Source organism: Alosa pseudoharengus, unplaced genomic scaffold (assembly GCF_046254945.1).
Source record: "Alosa pseudoharengus isolate Yale_2024_CS ecotype anadromous, Long Island Sound unplaced genomic scaffold, YU_APseudo_1.1 YU_APseudo_1.1_scf_13, whole genome shotgun sequence".
Taxonomy (NCBI): domain Eukaryota; kingdom Metazoa; phylum Chordata; class Actinopteri; order Clupeiformes; family Clupeidae; genus Alosa; species Alosa pseudoharengus.
The window spans coordinates 28,632,056-28,647,132 of NW_027468598.1; the positions used below are offsets into that span (position 1 = coordinate 28,632,056).

General features: G+C 41.5%; 1 protein-coding gene across 5 annotated transcripts in view; it reads left to right on the plus strand.

The window, feature by feature from the left end:
• Positions 1 to 15,077, plus strand: part of LOC143122001 (P-selectin-like) — a 34,437-nt gene that overhangs the window by 16,847 nt on the left and 2,513 nt on the right. For 2 of the 5 annotated variants that reach the window (XM_076282766.1, XM_076282769.1), the window contains 8 exons: positions 1,101 to 1,286; positions 1,623 to 1,811; positions 1,996 to 2,181; positions 3,417 to 3,602; positions 8,725 to 8,910; positions 9,247 to 9,435; positions 9,620 to 9,805; positions 11,041 to 11,226. In XM_076282766.1, coding sequence (XP_076138881.1) covers positions 1,101 to 1,286; positions 1,623 to 1,811; positions 1,996 to 2,181; positions 3,417 to 3,602; positions 8,725 to 8,910; positions 9,247 to 9,435; positions 9,620 to 9,805; positions 11,041 to 11,226 — 1,494 coding nt within the window. The remainder of the gene's footprint in view (positions 1 to 1,100; positions 1,287 to 1,622; positions 1,812 to 1,995; positions 2,182 to 3,416; positions 3,603 to 8,724; positions 8,911 to 9,246; positions 9,436 to 9,619; positions 9,806 to 11,040; positions 11,227 to 15,077) is intronic. The other 3 variants (XM_076282767.1, XM_076282768.1, XM_076282770.1) reach the window with 3 other exon arrangements.

Sequence of the window (15,077 nt, forward strand, 5' to 3'; positions counted from 1 at the left end):
TTGGATTTTTTATGTGTGGATTACCTGAGTTATTACTAATGCCTGGTGAAAATGTTGTGCCCCCCGTATTCCACCTTTCAAGGGCCCTCTCCTCCATTGGGGTCCTAGTACTTACCACTTTTCCCCCCAGTTCAACACCCTTTAATCTGCTGAACCTTCTGCTCGTTTCCAAATATAAAAAAAACTCTGCAACTCAACATTGGCCTGCCTGCCTCAGCTGCCTGTGAGGGGCTTTTCAGTTGTGCTGGATTACTGTTCACTGCAAAGTGACCAAGGATGAGTGCAACTAACTTTGAAAATCAACTACTGCTCAAACTTAAAGGAGACATTTTTGACATTTCTGAATGTCACCGAGTAATGTCGGTATGAACAAAACTGAAACAATCGGTTTTACCTAGCTCAAGTTGCTGCAGCTACAGCGCTACACACTGGGAGCATGAACATGGTTGCCTTAGCTGCTGGCTGCAGCAACTCGAGCAAGGACCAAAGTCCTTTTAGGCAAGTACCTCCACTCGGCGGCCATATTGCAACGCTTTTTGGGCACTTATCGGGCATCTATTTCTGCACAAATGCGTGTGCGTAAGGCTTCACGACACTAATCTTGCTCCAGCGGCGAGATCACAACAGATGATTGGCACGATGTCTTCACAGCACACCACATGATTGGCTCAATGTATTCACAACACACCACATGATTGGCTCAATGTATTCACATGTCAACGTTTTGCCGCGTTTTACAACAGTTGAGTGCTGTATCTCCTCATTAGAAAATCTCTGGTAAAACTGGTTGTTCTGGTACCCCCCCCCCCCCCCCTCCACCCACCCACCCCAAAAAAAGTAACTAAGTAACTTTTACTTAAAGTACATTTTAATGAACTACTTTTTACTTTTACTTGAGTACATTTTCAGATCGGTATTTGAACTTGTACTTGAGTAATATTTCATCAAAGTATTGGTACTTGTACTTGAGTACAATATTTTCGTACTTTTTCCACCTCTGATTAAATAATTGTATTGTACTCCATTGCTAAAAGTGACAGTGCCTTTGTAAAAGAAAAATACACAGTTTGTGGCATTCATTGTCTTTTGATATTCTTCAGTGGTACGCTGTGGCCAACTAAATGACCCTCTTAATGGCAAGCTACGGTGTCAGGACCCTTTGGAGAAGTTCAGCTACAACTCCACCTGCTGGTCAGAGTGTGATAGCGGCTTCATCCTCAAGGGAAGCAGCTCCACGCACTGCTCCGCCCGAGGCCAGTGGAGCCATGCCCTTCCCATTTGCCAGGGTAAAGAAACACTCAACATAAGCTTCTGTTCTCTCTTCTGTCTGTCTAGAAACTCACCAACTTCATTGCCCATAACTGCACAGATTCATCAAACCAGCACAGCATTTACTTTTCACCACTCTGACTGGACGTCAATTACTATCTGTCTGAAACCGCCTACTTGCACACTTCAAAAACTTAATTTAAGTATATAGTGCTGATATTGGGACACATTAACCATTGAAAAGTGGGCATAACGCAAGTAAGCACTCAGTGCACACTAGCAGTATACTAAAGTATGCGGTTGGAGACACAGCCTATATGTCTAGCCTCTCATGTCTCTGTTTCATTCTCCAGCTGTGGAGTGTCCAGCAGTGACTGATGCCCCCAGTGGAGGAAGCATGAACTGCAGCCATCCCATTTCTCCCAACAGCTTCAACTCCACCTGTGAATTCAGGTGTGATGAAGGTTTTCTGCTCCAGGGAGCTCAGAGAACAGAATGTGACGCCACAGGCCAGTGGACACACCCATCCCCCAACTGCACAGGTACAGACACTGAGTGGTTAACACAGGTGTGCCAACACTAGCTGAGAAGAAAGGAAATACAACAAGTGCTGGATGTCAGTGTTCTTTGGTGTGATGATGTATATGCACAATATGCGTGTAATTATCATGAAAATATATTGTTCATGGATGTTGTTGGAGTCAGTTGTTCTCCCACGTGTTGCAGCTGTAAGGTGCGAACATTTAAAAGCCCCATCAAACGGTACATTAAGATGTCAGGACCCCTTGGAGAAGTTCAGCTACAACTCCACCTGCTGGTCAGAGTGTGATAGCGGCTTCATCCTCAAGGGAAGCAGCTCCACGCACTGTTCCGCCCGAGGCCGGTGGAGCCACGCCCTTCCCATTTGCCAGGGTAAAGAAACCTTCAAACCATCCTTACAGTTATTTTCTCTTTTGCTACAATACACTTAAAGGTATACTATGCAGGTTTAGTTATTTTTGGTGAGTGTAGAGCTCCCTCTAGAGTCGGGATGTATTTCTATGTTACTCTGCTATTGTAAATAGCAAACTTCTCGCGACTTATCCCCCTGTACACAATGCAAATGCTTTTGTTGTGGAGGTGAAGGATTAACAACAGGCAAAAACTATCCCCAAAGAGCAATATCTACTGACAAGGTAATGTTTCACGATTCTCACGAGATTTGGCGGGGTGCCGCTCTTGGAAGTTGCATGGCTGGTTTTCTCGGTAGGGACTCGCTACTATGCTGTATACCTATGCTAGGTGAACGATTCGCCTATTACAAGTTCGTTTACCATCAAATTGGCTTTGTAAAGGTGAAAATCTTTCATAGTGTGCCTTTAATGAAACTGAGATCCACTCGATCTTCATCTTCACCTTCTTTCTTATCTCTTGATCATGTGTTAACACTTGGTTCCACATGTTTTTTACACCCTTTTTCAAAACATTTAACATAGCTCTCATAAAAAAACTCCAAACTCTATTACCGGTAGTTTAACAAATGGGAAACATATATTTTCAGCTATCAAATCAAGGCCGAGGCCCAAGACATACATTGTTAGGATACATTAGTAGGCTAATCAATGTTGTGCAAAATAATCACTTGTTACAAACTGGAAAATATGTTAAAGGGGTGGTTCAGGATTTTGGACATAGGACCTCATTTCCAAGTTAGCAAGTGTGATATTTATCAGTGGAGAGCGTTTTCAACACGTTTCATCCAGTCCTTCTAGTTGCAGAGTTCGCAGTTGCTAGGCTAGCGCAAGTCATCAGTATGTGTTAGCCTGCCACTAAAAACAGTCTTACCCACTCCAAAGTACACCCGAGGCAAATAAATTAAAACGCCAGACAATCGATGTAAATGTCTATGTCCAAAATCCTGAACCACCCAGAATCATTTTTTTCTTTTGGAGTACCCCACCCAGAGTTTTAAAACAGCCTATGGCCGACTGTCCTTCTCATACATAGATGATTTGGTCTCCTGAATTAGTACCACAGGAGAACTTCAACTTCAGTAATGACCCAAGAACTAGTCGCATCACTGTTGTCATGCATACTGTGTGTGTGTGTGTGTGTGTGTGTGTGTGTCTGTGTGTGTTTGTTGTTAACCATGCTTACCTTTTCTCCAGTGGTCACCTGTGATCCTCTGCTGGTGCCTTCTGGAGTTCACTTCACCTGTGAAAACCCACTGGGTGCCTCATCCTACAACTCTACCTGCAATTTCTCCTGTAAGGCGGGTCACACTCTGACGGGACCAGCCAACCTCACCTGCCTGGCGTCTGGAGCCTGGTCAGCAGCAGCACCTGTGTGTGAAGGTGAGACCCTCCTGTCAGCAGAATGCTGGTGAGACTGAGGTATACACTTCAGATGGCTGGATAGTGTAAGACACTGAGGTGTATGATGAGTTCTGATGAATGGCATAGGCCTGACATAACATAAATACAAACATGAAAACAGGTTCATAAACAAAAAAAGAGTACTTGTTTTAAGTCCCAAAATTCAAGATCATTAAATACAGAGGTGGAAAGTAACGAAATACATTTACTCACGTTACTGTATTGAGTAGTTTTTCTGTGTATTTTGTATTTTTTAAGTAGTTTATAAAATCGGTATTTTAAATTTTACTTGATTACATTTTGAGTGAAGTATTGTACTTCGCTAGATCAAAAATCCCATCCGTTACTTGAGTAAAAAAAAAAAGTTAAGACTAAAAAATCGTGCCCTAAACCACTAGCCTAGTGATAATGATCAGCATGTAGGCTAGCCTACAACAGGACATGAATCAAGCTGGCGCTATGCAGTCTTTCTGAAAGTGATGGAGATGGAGCTGGATCACGAGATGCATCAGATTACATGTCTAGGCTATGTATTTTCCGCTATTTCAATGGGTTGTCTCAGTTCGTTTTAGCACTAATGATTACGGAGATATTCAAGCAAACACCATGGGATTTCGTGTTTTGACGTTTGTGCTCACCTTTCTTTAGAAAGAAGTTGATTAGCAGTTGTTTCCCTCATATTAATGTAGACATTGCACCAGCAGCACAACAATTAGCGGTCCACTAGGCCTACTAGCGATGCTCAGCTAAATAAACAAAAGATACTGTAGACTACCTAATGAATTGTGCAGGCGGACTAAACCATTTAGCTCTTTAGCAAGGGAGAGTGAGAGTGACCTTAGACAGTTTTCACTATGTTGTATACAAAATCACAGTCAGTCAAACTGTAAATTTCGTCTGACATTCATTTTGACATTTAAAGTAAGGAAGGAAGTTAAAGGAAGGAAGTTAAAATATTCAGGTAAAATAAATATATGGTGGAAATAAGTATTGAACACATTGAATGTTTTTTCAGTAGCCTACTTAGCCTAAACTTCCAGTAAGTCTATTCGAAATTTTCACCACACATTATATTAAAGGAGAATTCCGGTGTGATTTTGACCTAAAGTGTTTTGAAACATGATACCGAGTGTGAACGTATGTCTCATAGCCCATCTCGGCTTGTCCCCTGCACTCCGAAATCTGGCGCTAGTTAGCCGATGCTACCAACAAGGCGGTCAATGGTTGTGCCTCGGCATCGGCATAGCCATGCAAATAAATCACTGTTTTACACCATTTACGAGGCTCAATGTATCTCCACACTTCATTGGCAGACTTCCAAGGGCCCTGACATTTAAAACGAGACATTGAGAACTTTGAAAAAGCACTGGTAGTTTACTTACAAGACGATATATACAGACAGTATCTTCTCGAAGTTTAGCGTTTGCAGCCATCTTGAATTTAGTCACGATAAGTCGAGCAACGAGTAAGAATGAACAGGTATGATAAGGGATCAGATTCCAAAAATAATTCCGTGGAAATGCATGGATTCCAGTTGCTGCTACTGGAAGAAACTGTAATCCATGCATTTCCACAGAATTATTTTTGGAATCTAATCCCTTATCATACCTGTTCATTCTTACTCGTCGCTCGACTTATCGTGACTAAATTCAAGATGGCTGCAAACGCTAAACTTCGAGAAGATACTGTCTGTATAAATCGTCTTGTAAGTAAACTACCAGTGCTTTTTCAAAGTTCTCAATGTCTCGTTTTAAATCTCAGGGCCCTTGGAAGTCTACCAATGAAGTGTGGAGATACATTGAGCCTCGTAAATGGTGTAAAACAGTGATTTATTTGCATGGCTATGCCGATGCCGAGGCACAACCATTGACCGCCTTGTTGGTAGCATCGGCTAACTAGCGCCAGATTTCGGAGTGCAGGGGACAAGCCGAGATGGGCTATGAGACATACGTTCACACTCGGTATCATGTTTCAAAACACTTTAGGTCAAAATCACACCGGAATTCTCCTTTAACACACATATAAAAAATCCAAACATAAGAGTTATGTGTAATAAAGTGGAATGACACAGGAAAGAAAGTATTGAACGTTCCTACTGAAATTTCTTCAATACTTTGTTGAAAGCCTTTGTTTGTAATGACAGCTTCAAGACATTTCCTGTATGACAAAACGTATTAGTCGCAGTATCAGGTGTGATTTTGGCCCATTGTTCTAAACAGATTTCTGGGGTCCCTCTTGTGAATCCTGATCTTTAGTTACTTCCAGAACTGTTTAATTAAATTTAATTGAATTGGCTGCCTTTAAGTCTTTTTGGAGCTTTCTCCGAGTGGTCCTTGCTTCTTGGAATTGACTATCCTTCTGACTCCCTGGTCAGAAATATTTGCGAGGAGATCCTGTGCATGGCCGGTTGATGATGCAGTGATATTCCTTCCACTTGTAGATAATGGCTCCCATGCTGCTTACTGGAAGATTCTGAAGTTTTGAAATGCATCCGTAACCAGTTTCATTGATATGTTTTGCAACAATAAGGTTGCAAAGGTCTTGGGAGAGCTTTTTGCTTTTATCCATCATGAAATGTTTCCTGTGTGACACCTTGGTAATGAAAAACCATTTTATAGCCCATCAATATGTAGGCTACTAACTAAGCTTATATTAATTTGCACAGATAGAAAGGATAACTACTCTCTAACTACTTACAGATTCCAGCTCGTTCCTTCCCTTTCCTTGCCTTAGTGCTTTTTCTTAGCGTGTTCAATACTTTTTCCCTGTGTTATTCCACTTCATTACACATGACTCTACTTATGGAGTTGTTTGGATTTTTTATGTGTGGATTACCTGAGTTATTACTAATGCCTGGTGAAAATGTTGTGCCCCCCGTATTCCACCTTTCAAGGGCCCTCTCCTCCATTGGGGTCCTAGTACTTACCACTTTTCCCCCCAGTTCAACACCCTTTAACCCTTAGAACCCGATTGACGCAAAGTGCGTCAAAAAACACACCCCTTCTTCTCTGTTACATTGCTCCGGAACGGTTCATCGCAAAAAATCATGAAATTAAATCAAATTGCATCATATTTACAGTCTATACTTCTCTGCGTTCACCTGCATACACATTACTCTAGTTTGAATTACTCGCGAACCCGTGATCACATCGATATGGCAAGCATATCAGATGAAAGAGGAGGCACAGGGCTATCCATTGGTACCATGTTTATCGATCCTTCGGGCTTATAAAACCAGACGAAGTGACTGCAAAATAATAACGTCATGTACACAAACCAACGCTGCACACTCATTACTCTCGTTTGAATTACTCGCGGACCCGTGATCGCATAGATATGCCACGCATGTCAGATGAAAGAGGAGACTCAGAGCTATCATTTGAGAGTACATCCTTCTGGGTTATAAAACAGACGAAGTGACAGCAAAATAATAACTTCATATAGCTGGACTTACCCCACGTTTTTGTCTGTTCTTGTGGCAAAGCATGTTTATAATCCAATGCTATCATGTGTTTCTCTATGGCAAAGCATGTTCATATTCCGGTTTTGAGATCCTAGCAAATTCCTGCATGGCATCCAATTCAAGGCTCACATTGCATCCCAATTTGTTCAACAAATAAACACCTTTTTTGCCTTTACTTTGTTCATGGCAATAAACGCAGTAAAAAGTTGAGAATTATTATGACAGCATACACACAGGCACGCAGGGTAACACATAACCTCGGGTCAAGTCAGGTCAGATCAGTTCGTGTCACAGATATGGAGCTCAGAAAGGTCACTATAAAAAATGGCATTTATTTCCGTAAATCACACAGCAAATATTTCTGTAAATTGCTCAGCCCCAGAGTATCCCTCCAACATGGCAATTATATTGCCCGATTCAGGACAGTCTGCCCTACAACCACATGAAATGCATGTAGAGCTGTGAGCTTGCTATGGTGAGATACATGCTAAAATATAAGAATTTTTATAATACACTTTTTATATTTTAATTCTTTAAAAATCAAAATAAAATCAATGCTAGTATTAATACATGAAATTATATAATATATGTGTGTGGCACTTACAATGACCAGAATAAATCCTTATGAATAAAGGTAGTGAAAATGCCCTAAAAACAGCTTAGGGTTCTAAGGGTTAATCTGCTGAACCTTCTGCTCGTTTCCAAATATAAAAAAAACTCTGCAACTCAACATTGGCCTGCCTGCCTCAGCTGCCTGTGAGGGGCTTTTCGGTTGTGCTGGATTACTGTTCACTGCAAAGTGACCAAGGATGAGTGCAACTAACTTTGAAAATCAACTACTGCTCAAACTTAAAGGAGAACTCCGGTGATTTTTCACATTTTTGACATTTCTGAATGTCACCGAGTACTGTCGGTATGAACAAAACTGAAACAATCGGTTTTACCTAGCTCAAGTTGCTGCAGCTACAGCGCTACACACTGGGAGCATGAACATGGTTGCCTTAGCTGCTGGCTGCAGCAACTCAAGCAAGGACCAAAGTCCTTTTAGGCAAGTACCTCCACTCGGCGGCCATATTGCAACGCTTTTTGGGCACTTATCGGGCATCTATTTCTGCAGAAATGCGTGTGCGTAAGGCTTCACGACACCAATCTTGCTCCAGCGGCGAGATCACAACAGATGATTGGCACGATGTCTTCACAGCACACCACATGATTGGCTCAATGTATTCACAACACACCACATGATTGGCTCAATGTATTCACATGTCGACGTTTTGCCGCGTTTTACAACAGTTGAGTGCTGTATCTCCTCATTAGAAAGTCTCTGGTAAAACTGGTTGTTCTGGTACCCCCCCCCCCCCCCCCAAAAAAAAAAAAGTAACTAAGTAACTTTTACTTAAAGTACATTTTAATGAACTACTTTTTACTTTTACTTGAGTACATTTTCAGATCGGTATTTTAACTTGTACTTGAGTAATATTTCATCAAAGTATTGGTACTTTTACTTGAGTACAATATTTTCGTACTTTTTCCACCTCTGATTAAATAATTGTATTGTACTCCATTGCTAAAAGTGACAGTGCCTTTGTAAAAAGAATACACAGTTTGTGGCATTCATTGTCTTTTGATATTCTTCAGTGGTAGGCTGTGGCCAACTAAATGACCCTCTTAATGGCAAGCTACGGTGTCAGGACCCTTTGGAGAAGTTCAGCTACAACTCCACCTGCTGGTCAGAGTGTGATAGCGGCTTCATCCTCAAGGGAAGCAGCTCCACGCACTGCTCCGCCCGAGGCCGGTGGAGCCATGCCCTTCCCATTTGTCAGGGTAAAGAAACACTCAACATAAGCTTCTGTTCTCTCTTCTGTCTGTTTAGAAACTCACCAACTTCATTGCCCATAACTGCACAGATTGATCAAACCAGCACAGCATTTACTTTTCACCACTCTGACTGGACGTCAATTACTATCTGTCTGAAACCGCCTACTTGCACACTTCAAAAACTTAATTTAAGTATATAGTGCTGATATTGGGACACATTAACCATTGAAAAGTGGGCATAACGCAAGTAAGCACTCAGTGCACACTAGCAGTATACTAAAGTATGCGGTTGGAGACACAGCCTATATGTCTAGCCTCTCATGTCTTTGTCTCATTCTCCAGCTGTGGAGTGTCCAGCAGTGACTGATGCCCCCAGTGGAGGAAGCATGAACTGCAGCCATCCCATTTCTCCCAACAGCTTCAACTCCACCTGTGAATTCAGGTGTGATGAAGGTTTTCTGCTCCAGGGAGCTCAGAGAACAGAATGTGACGCCACAGGCCAGTGGACACACCCATCCCCCAACTGCACAGGTACAGACACTGAGTGGTTAACACAGGTGTGCCAACACTAGCTGAGAAGAAAGGAAATACAACAAGTGCTGGATGTCAGTGTTCTTTGGTGTGATGATGTATATGCACAATATGCGTGTAATTATCATGAAAATATATTGTTCATGGATGTTGTTGGAGTCAGTTGTTCTCCCACGTGTTGCAGCTGTAAGGTGCGAACATTTAAAAGCCCCATCAAACGGTACATTAAGATGTCAGGACCCCTTGGAGAAGTTCAGCTACAACTCCACCTGCTGGTCAGAGTGTGATAGCGGCTTCATCCTCAAGGGAAGCAGCTCCACGCACTGTTCCGCCCGAGGCCGGTGGAGCCACGCCCTTCCCATTTGCCAGGGTAAAGAAACCTTCAAACCATCCTTACAGTTATTTTCTCTTTTGCTACAATACACTTAAAGGTATACTATGCAGGTTTAGTTATTTTTGGTGAGTGTAGAGCTCCCTCTAGAGTCGGGATGTATTTCTATGTTACTCTGCTATTGTAAATAGCAAACTTCTCGCGACTTATCCCCCTGTACACAATGCAAATGCTTTTGTTGTGGAGGTGAAGGATTAACAACAGGCAAAAACTATCCCCAAAGAGCAATATCTACTGACAAGGTAATGTTTCACGATTCTCACGAGATTTGGCGGGGTGCCGCTCTTGGAAGTTGCATGGCTGGTTTTCTCGGTAGGGACTCGCTACTATGCTGTATACCTATGCTAGGTGAACGATTCGCCTATTACAAGTTCGTTTACCATCAAATTGGCTTTGTAAAGGTGAAAATCTTTCATAGTGTGCCTTTAATGAAACTGAGATCCACTCGATCTTCATCTTCACCTTCTTTCTTATCTCTTGATCATGTGTTAACACTTGGTTCCACATGTTTTTTACACCCTTTTTCAAAACATTTAACATAGCTCTCATAAAAAAACTCCAAACTCTATTACCGGTAGTTTAACAAATGGGAAACATATATTTTCAGCTATCAAATCAAGGCCGAGGCCCAAGACATACATTGTTAGGATACATTAGTAGGCTAATCAATGTTGTGCAAAATAATCACTTGTTACAAACTGGAAAATATGTTAAAGGGGTGGTTCAGGATTTTGGACATAGGACCTCATTTCCAAGTTAGCAAGTGTGATATTTATCAGTGGAGAGCGTTTTCAACACGTTTCATCCAGTCCTTCTAGTTGCAGAGTTCGCAGTTGCTAGGCTAGCGCAAGTCATCAGTATGTGTTAGCCTGCCACTAAAAACAGTCTTACCCACTCCAAAGTACACCCGAGGCAAATAAATTAAAACGCCAGACAATCGATGTAAATGTCTATGTCCAAAATCCTGAACCACCCAGAATCATTTTTTTCTTTTGGAGTACCCCACCCAGAGTTTTAAAACAGCCAATGGCCGACTGTCCTTCTCATACATAGATGATTTGGTCTCCTGAATTAGTACCACAGGAGAACTTCAACTTCAGTAATGACCCAAGAACTAGTCGCATCACTGTTGTCATGCATACTGTGTGTGTGTGTGTGTGTGTGTGTGTGTGTCTGTGTGTGTTTGTTGTTAACCATGCTTACCTTTTCTCCAGTGGTCACCTGTGATCCTCTGCTGGTGCCTTCTGGAGTTCACTTCACCTGTGAAAACCCACTGGGTGCCTCATCCTACAACTCTACCTGCAATTTCTCCTGTAAGGCGGGTCACACTCTGACGGGACCAGCCAACCTCACCTGCCTGGCGTCTGGAGCCTGGTCAGCAGCAGCACCTGTGTGTGAAGGTGAGACCCTCCTGTCAGCAGAATGCTGGTGAGACTGAGGTATACACTTCAGATGGCTGGATAGTGTAAGACACTGAGGTGTATGATGAGTTCTGATGAATGGCATAGGCCTGACATAACATAAATACAAACATGAAAACAGGTTCATAAACAAAAAAAGAGTACTTGTTTTAAGTCCCAAAATTCAAGATCATTAAATACAGAGGTGGAAAGTAACGAAATACATTTACTCACGTTACTGTATTGAGTAGTTTTTCTGTGTATTTTGTATTTTTTAAGTAGTTTATAAAATCGGTATTTTAAATTTTACTTGATTACATTTTGAGTGAAGTATTGTACTTCGCTAGATCAAAAATCCCATCCGTTACTTGAGTAAAAAAAAAAAGTTAAGACTAAAAAATCGTGCCCTAAACCACTAGCCTAGTGATAATGATCAGCATGTAGGCTAGCCTACAACAGGACATGAATCAAGCTGGCGCTATGCAGTCTTTCTGAAAGTGATGGAGATGGAGCTGGATCACGAGATGCATCAGATTACATGTCTAGGCTATGTATTTTCCGCTATTTCAATGGGTTGTCTCAGTTCGTTTTAGCACTAATGATTACGGAGATATTCAAGCAAACACCATGGGATTTCGTGTTTTGACGTTTGTGCTCACCTTTCTTTAGAAAGAAGTTGATTAGCAGTTGTTTCCCTCATATTAATGTAGACATTGCACCAGCAGCACAACAATTAGCGGTCCACTAGGCCTACTAGCGATGCTCAGCTAAATAAACAAAAGATACTGTAGACTACCTAATGAATTGTGCAGGCGGACTAAACCATTTAGCTCTTTAGCAAGGGAGAGTGAGAGTGACCTTAGACAGTTTTCACTATGTTGTATACAAAATCACAGTCAGTCAAACTGTAAATTTCGTCTGACATTCATTTTGACATTTAAAGTAAGGAAGGAAGTTAAAGGAAGGAAGTTAAAATATTCAGGTAAAATAAATATATGGTGGAAATAAGTATTGAACACATTGAATGTTTTTTCAGTAGCCTACTTAGCCTAAACTTCCAGTAAGTCTATTCGAAATTTTCACCACACATTATATTAAAGGAGAATTCCGGTGTGATTTTGACCTAAAGTGTTTTGAAACATGATACCGAGTGTGAACGTATGTCTCATAGCCCATCTCGGCTTGTCCCCTGCACTCCGAAATCTGGCGCTAGTTAGCCGATGCTACCAACAAGGCGGTCAATGGTTGTGCCTCGGCATCGGCATAGCCATGCAAATAAATCACTGTTTTACACCATTTACGAGGCTCAATGTATCTCCACACTTCATTGGCAGACTTCCAAGGGCCCTGACATTTAAAACGAGACATTGAGAACTTTGAAAAAGCACTGGTAGTTTACTTACAAGACGATATATACAGACAGTATCTTCTCGAAGTTTAGCGTTTGCAGCCATCTTGAATTTAGTCACGATAAGTCGAGCAACGAGTAAGAATGAACAGGTATGATAAGGGATCAGATTCCAAAAATAATTCCGTGGAAATGCATGGATTCCAGTTGCTGCTACTGGAAGAAACTGTAATCCATGCATTTCCACAGAATTATTTTTGGAATCTAATCCCTTATCATACCTGTTCATTCTTACTCGTCGCTCGACTTATCGTGACTAAATTCAAGATGGCTGCAAACGCTAAACTTCGAGAAGATACTGTCTGTATAAATCGTCTTGTAAGTAAACTACCAGTGCTTTTTCAAAGTTCTCAATGTCTCGTTTTAAATCTCAGGGCCCTTGGAAGTCTACCAATGAAGTGTGGAGATACATTGAGCCTCGTAAATGGTGTAAAACAGTGATTTATTTGCATGGCTATGCCGATGCCGAGGCACAACCATTGACCGCCTTGTTGGTAGCATCGGCTAACTAGCGCCAGATTTCGGAGTGCAGGGGACAAGCCGAGATGGGCTATGAGACATACGTTCACACTCGGTATCATGTTTCAAAACACTTTAGGTCAAAATCACACCGGAATTCTCCTTTAACACACATATAAAAAATCCAAACATAAGAGTTATGTGTAATAAAGTGGAATGACACAGGAAAGAAAGTATTGAACGTTCCTACTGAAATTTCTTCAATACTTTGTTGAAAGCCTTTGTTTGTAATGACAGCTTCAAGACATTTCCTGTATGACAAAACGTATTAGTCGCAGTATCAGGTGTGATTTTGGCCCATTGTTCTAAACAGATTTCTGGGGTCCCTCTTGTGAATCCTGATCTTTAGTTACTTCCAGAACTGTTTAATTAAATTTAATTGAATTGGCTGCCTTTAAGTCTTTTTGGAGCTTTCTCCGAGTGGTCCTTGCTTCTTGGAATTGACTATCCTTCTGACTCCCTGGTCAGAAATATTTGCGAGGAGATCCTGTGCATGGCCGGTTGATGATGCAGTGATATTCCTTCCACTTGTAGATAATGGCTCCCATGCTGCTTACTGGAAGATTCTGAAGTTTTGAAATGCATCCGTAACCAGTTTCATTGATATGTTTTGCAACAATAAGGTTGCAAAGGTCTTGGGAGAGCTTTTTGCTTTTATCCATCATGAAATGTTTCCTGTGTGACACCTTGGTAATGAAAAACCATTTTATAGCCCATCAATATGTAGGCTACTAACTAAGCTTATATTAATTTGCACAGATAGAAAGGATAACTACTCTCTAACTACTTACAGATTCCAGCTCGTTCCTTCCCTTTCCTTGCCTTAGTGCTTTTTCTTAGCGTGTTCAATACTTTTTCCCTGTGTTATTCCACTTCATTGCACATGACTCTACTTATGGAGTTGTTTGGATTTTTTATGTGTGGATTACCTGAGTTATTACTAATGCCTGGTGAAAATGTTGTGCCCCCCGTATTCCACCTTTCAAGGGCCCTCTCCTCCATTGGGGTCCTAGTACTTACCACTTTTCCCCCCAGTTCAACACCCTTTAACCCTTAGAACCCGATTGACGCAAAGTGCGTCAAAAAACACACCCCTTCTTCTCTGTTACATTGCTCCGGAACGGTTCATCGCAAAAAATCATGAAATTAAATCAAATTGCATCATATTTACAGTCTATACTTCTCTGCGTTCACCTGCATACACATTACTCTAGTTTGAATTACTCGCGAACCCGTGATCACATCGATATGGCAAGCATATCAGATGAAAGAGGAGGCACAGGGCTATCCATTGGTACCATGTTTATCGATCCTTCGGGCTTATAAAACCAGACGAAGTGACTGCAAAATAATAACGTCATGTACACAAACCAACGCTGCACACTCATTACTCTCGTTTGAATTACTCGCGGACCCGTGATCGCATAGATATGCCACGCATGTCAGATGAAAGAGGAGACTCAGAGCTATCATTTGAGAGTACATCCTTCTGGGTTATAAAACAGACGAAGTGACAGCAAAATAATAACTTCATATAGCTGGACTTACCCCACGTTTTTGTCTGTTCTTGTGGCAAAGCATGTTTATAATCCAATGCTATCATGTGTTTCTCTATGGCAAAGCATGTTCATATTCCGGTTTTGAGATCCTAGCAAATTCCTGCATGGCATCCAATTCAAGGCTCACATTGCATCCCAATTTGTTCAACAAATAAACACCTTTTTTGCCTTTACTTTGTTCATGGCAATAAACGCAGTAAAAAGTTGAGAATTATTATGACAGCATACACACAGGCACGCAGGGTAACACATAACCTCGGGTCAAGTCAGGTCAGATCAGTTCGTGTCACAGATATGGAGCTCAGAAAGGTCACTATAAAAAATGGCATTTATTTCCGTAAATCACACAGCAAATATTTCTGTAA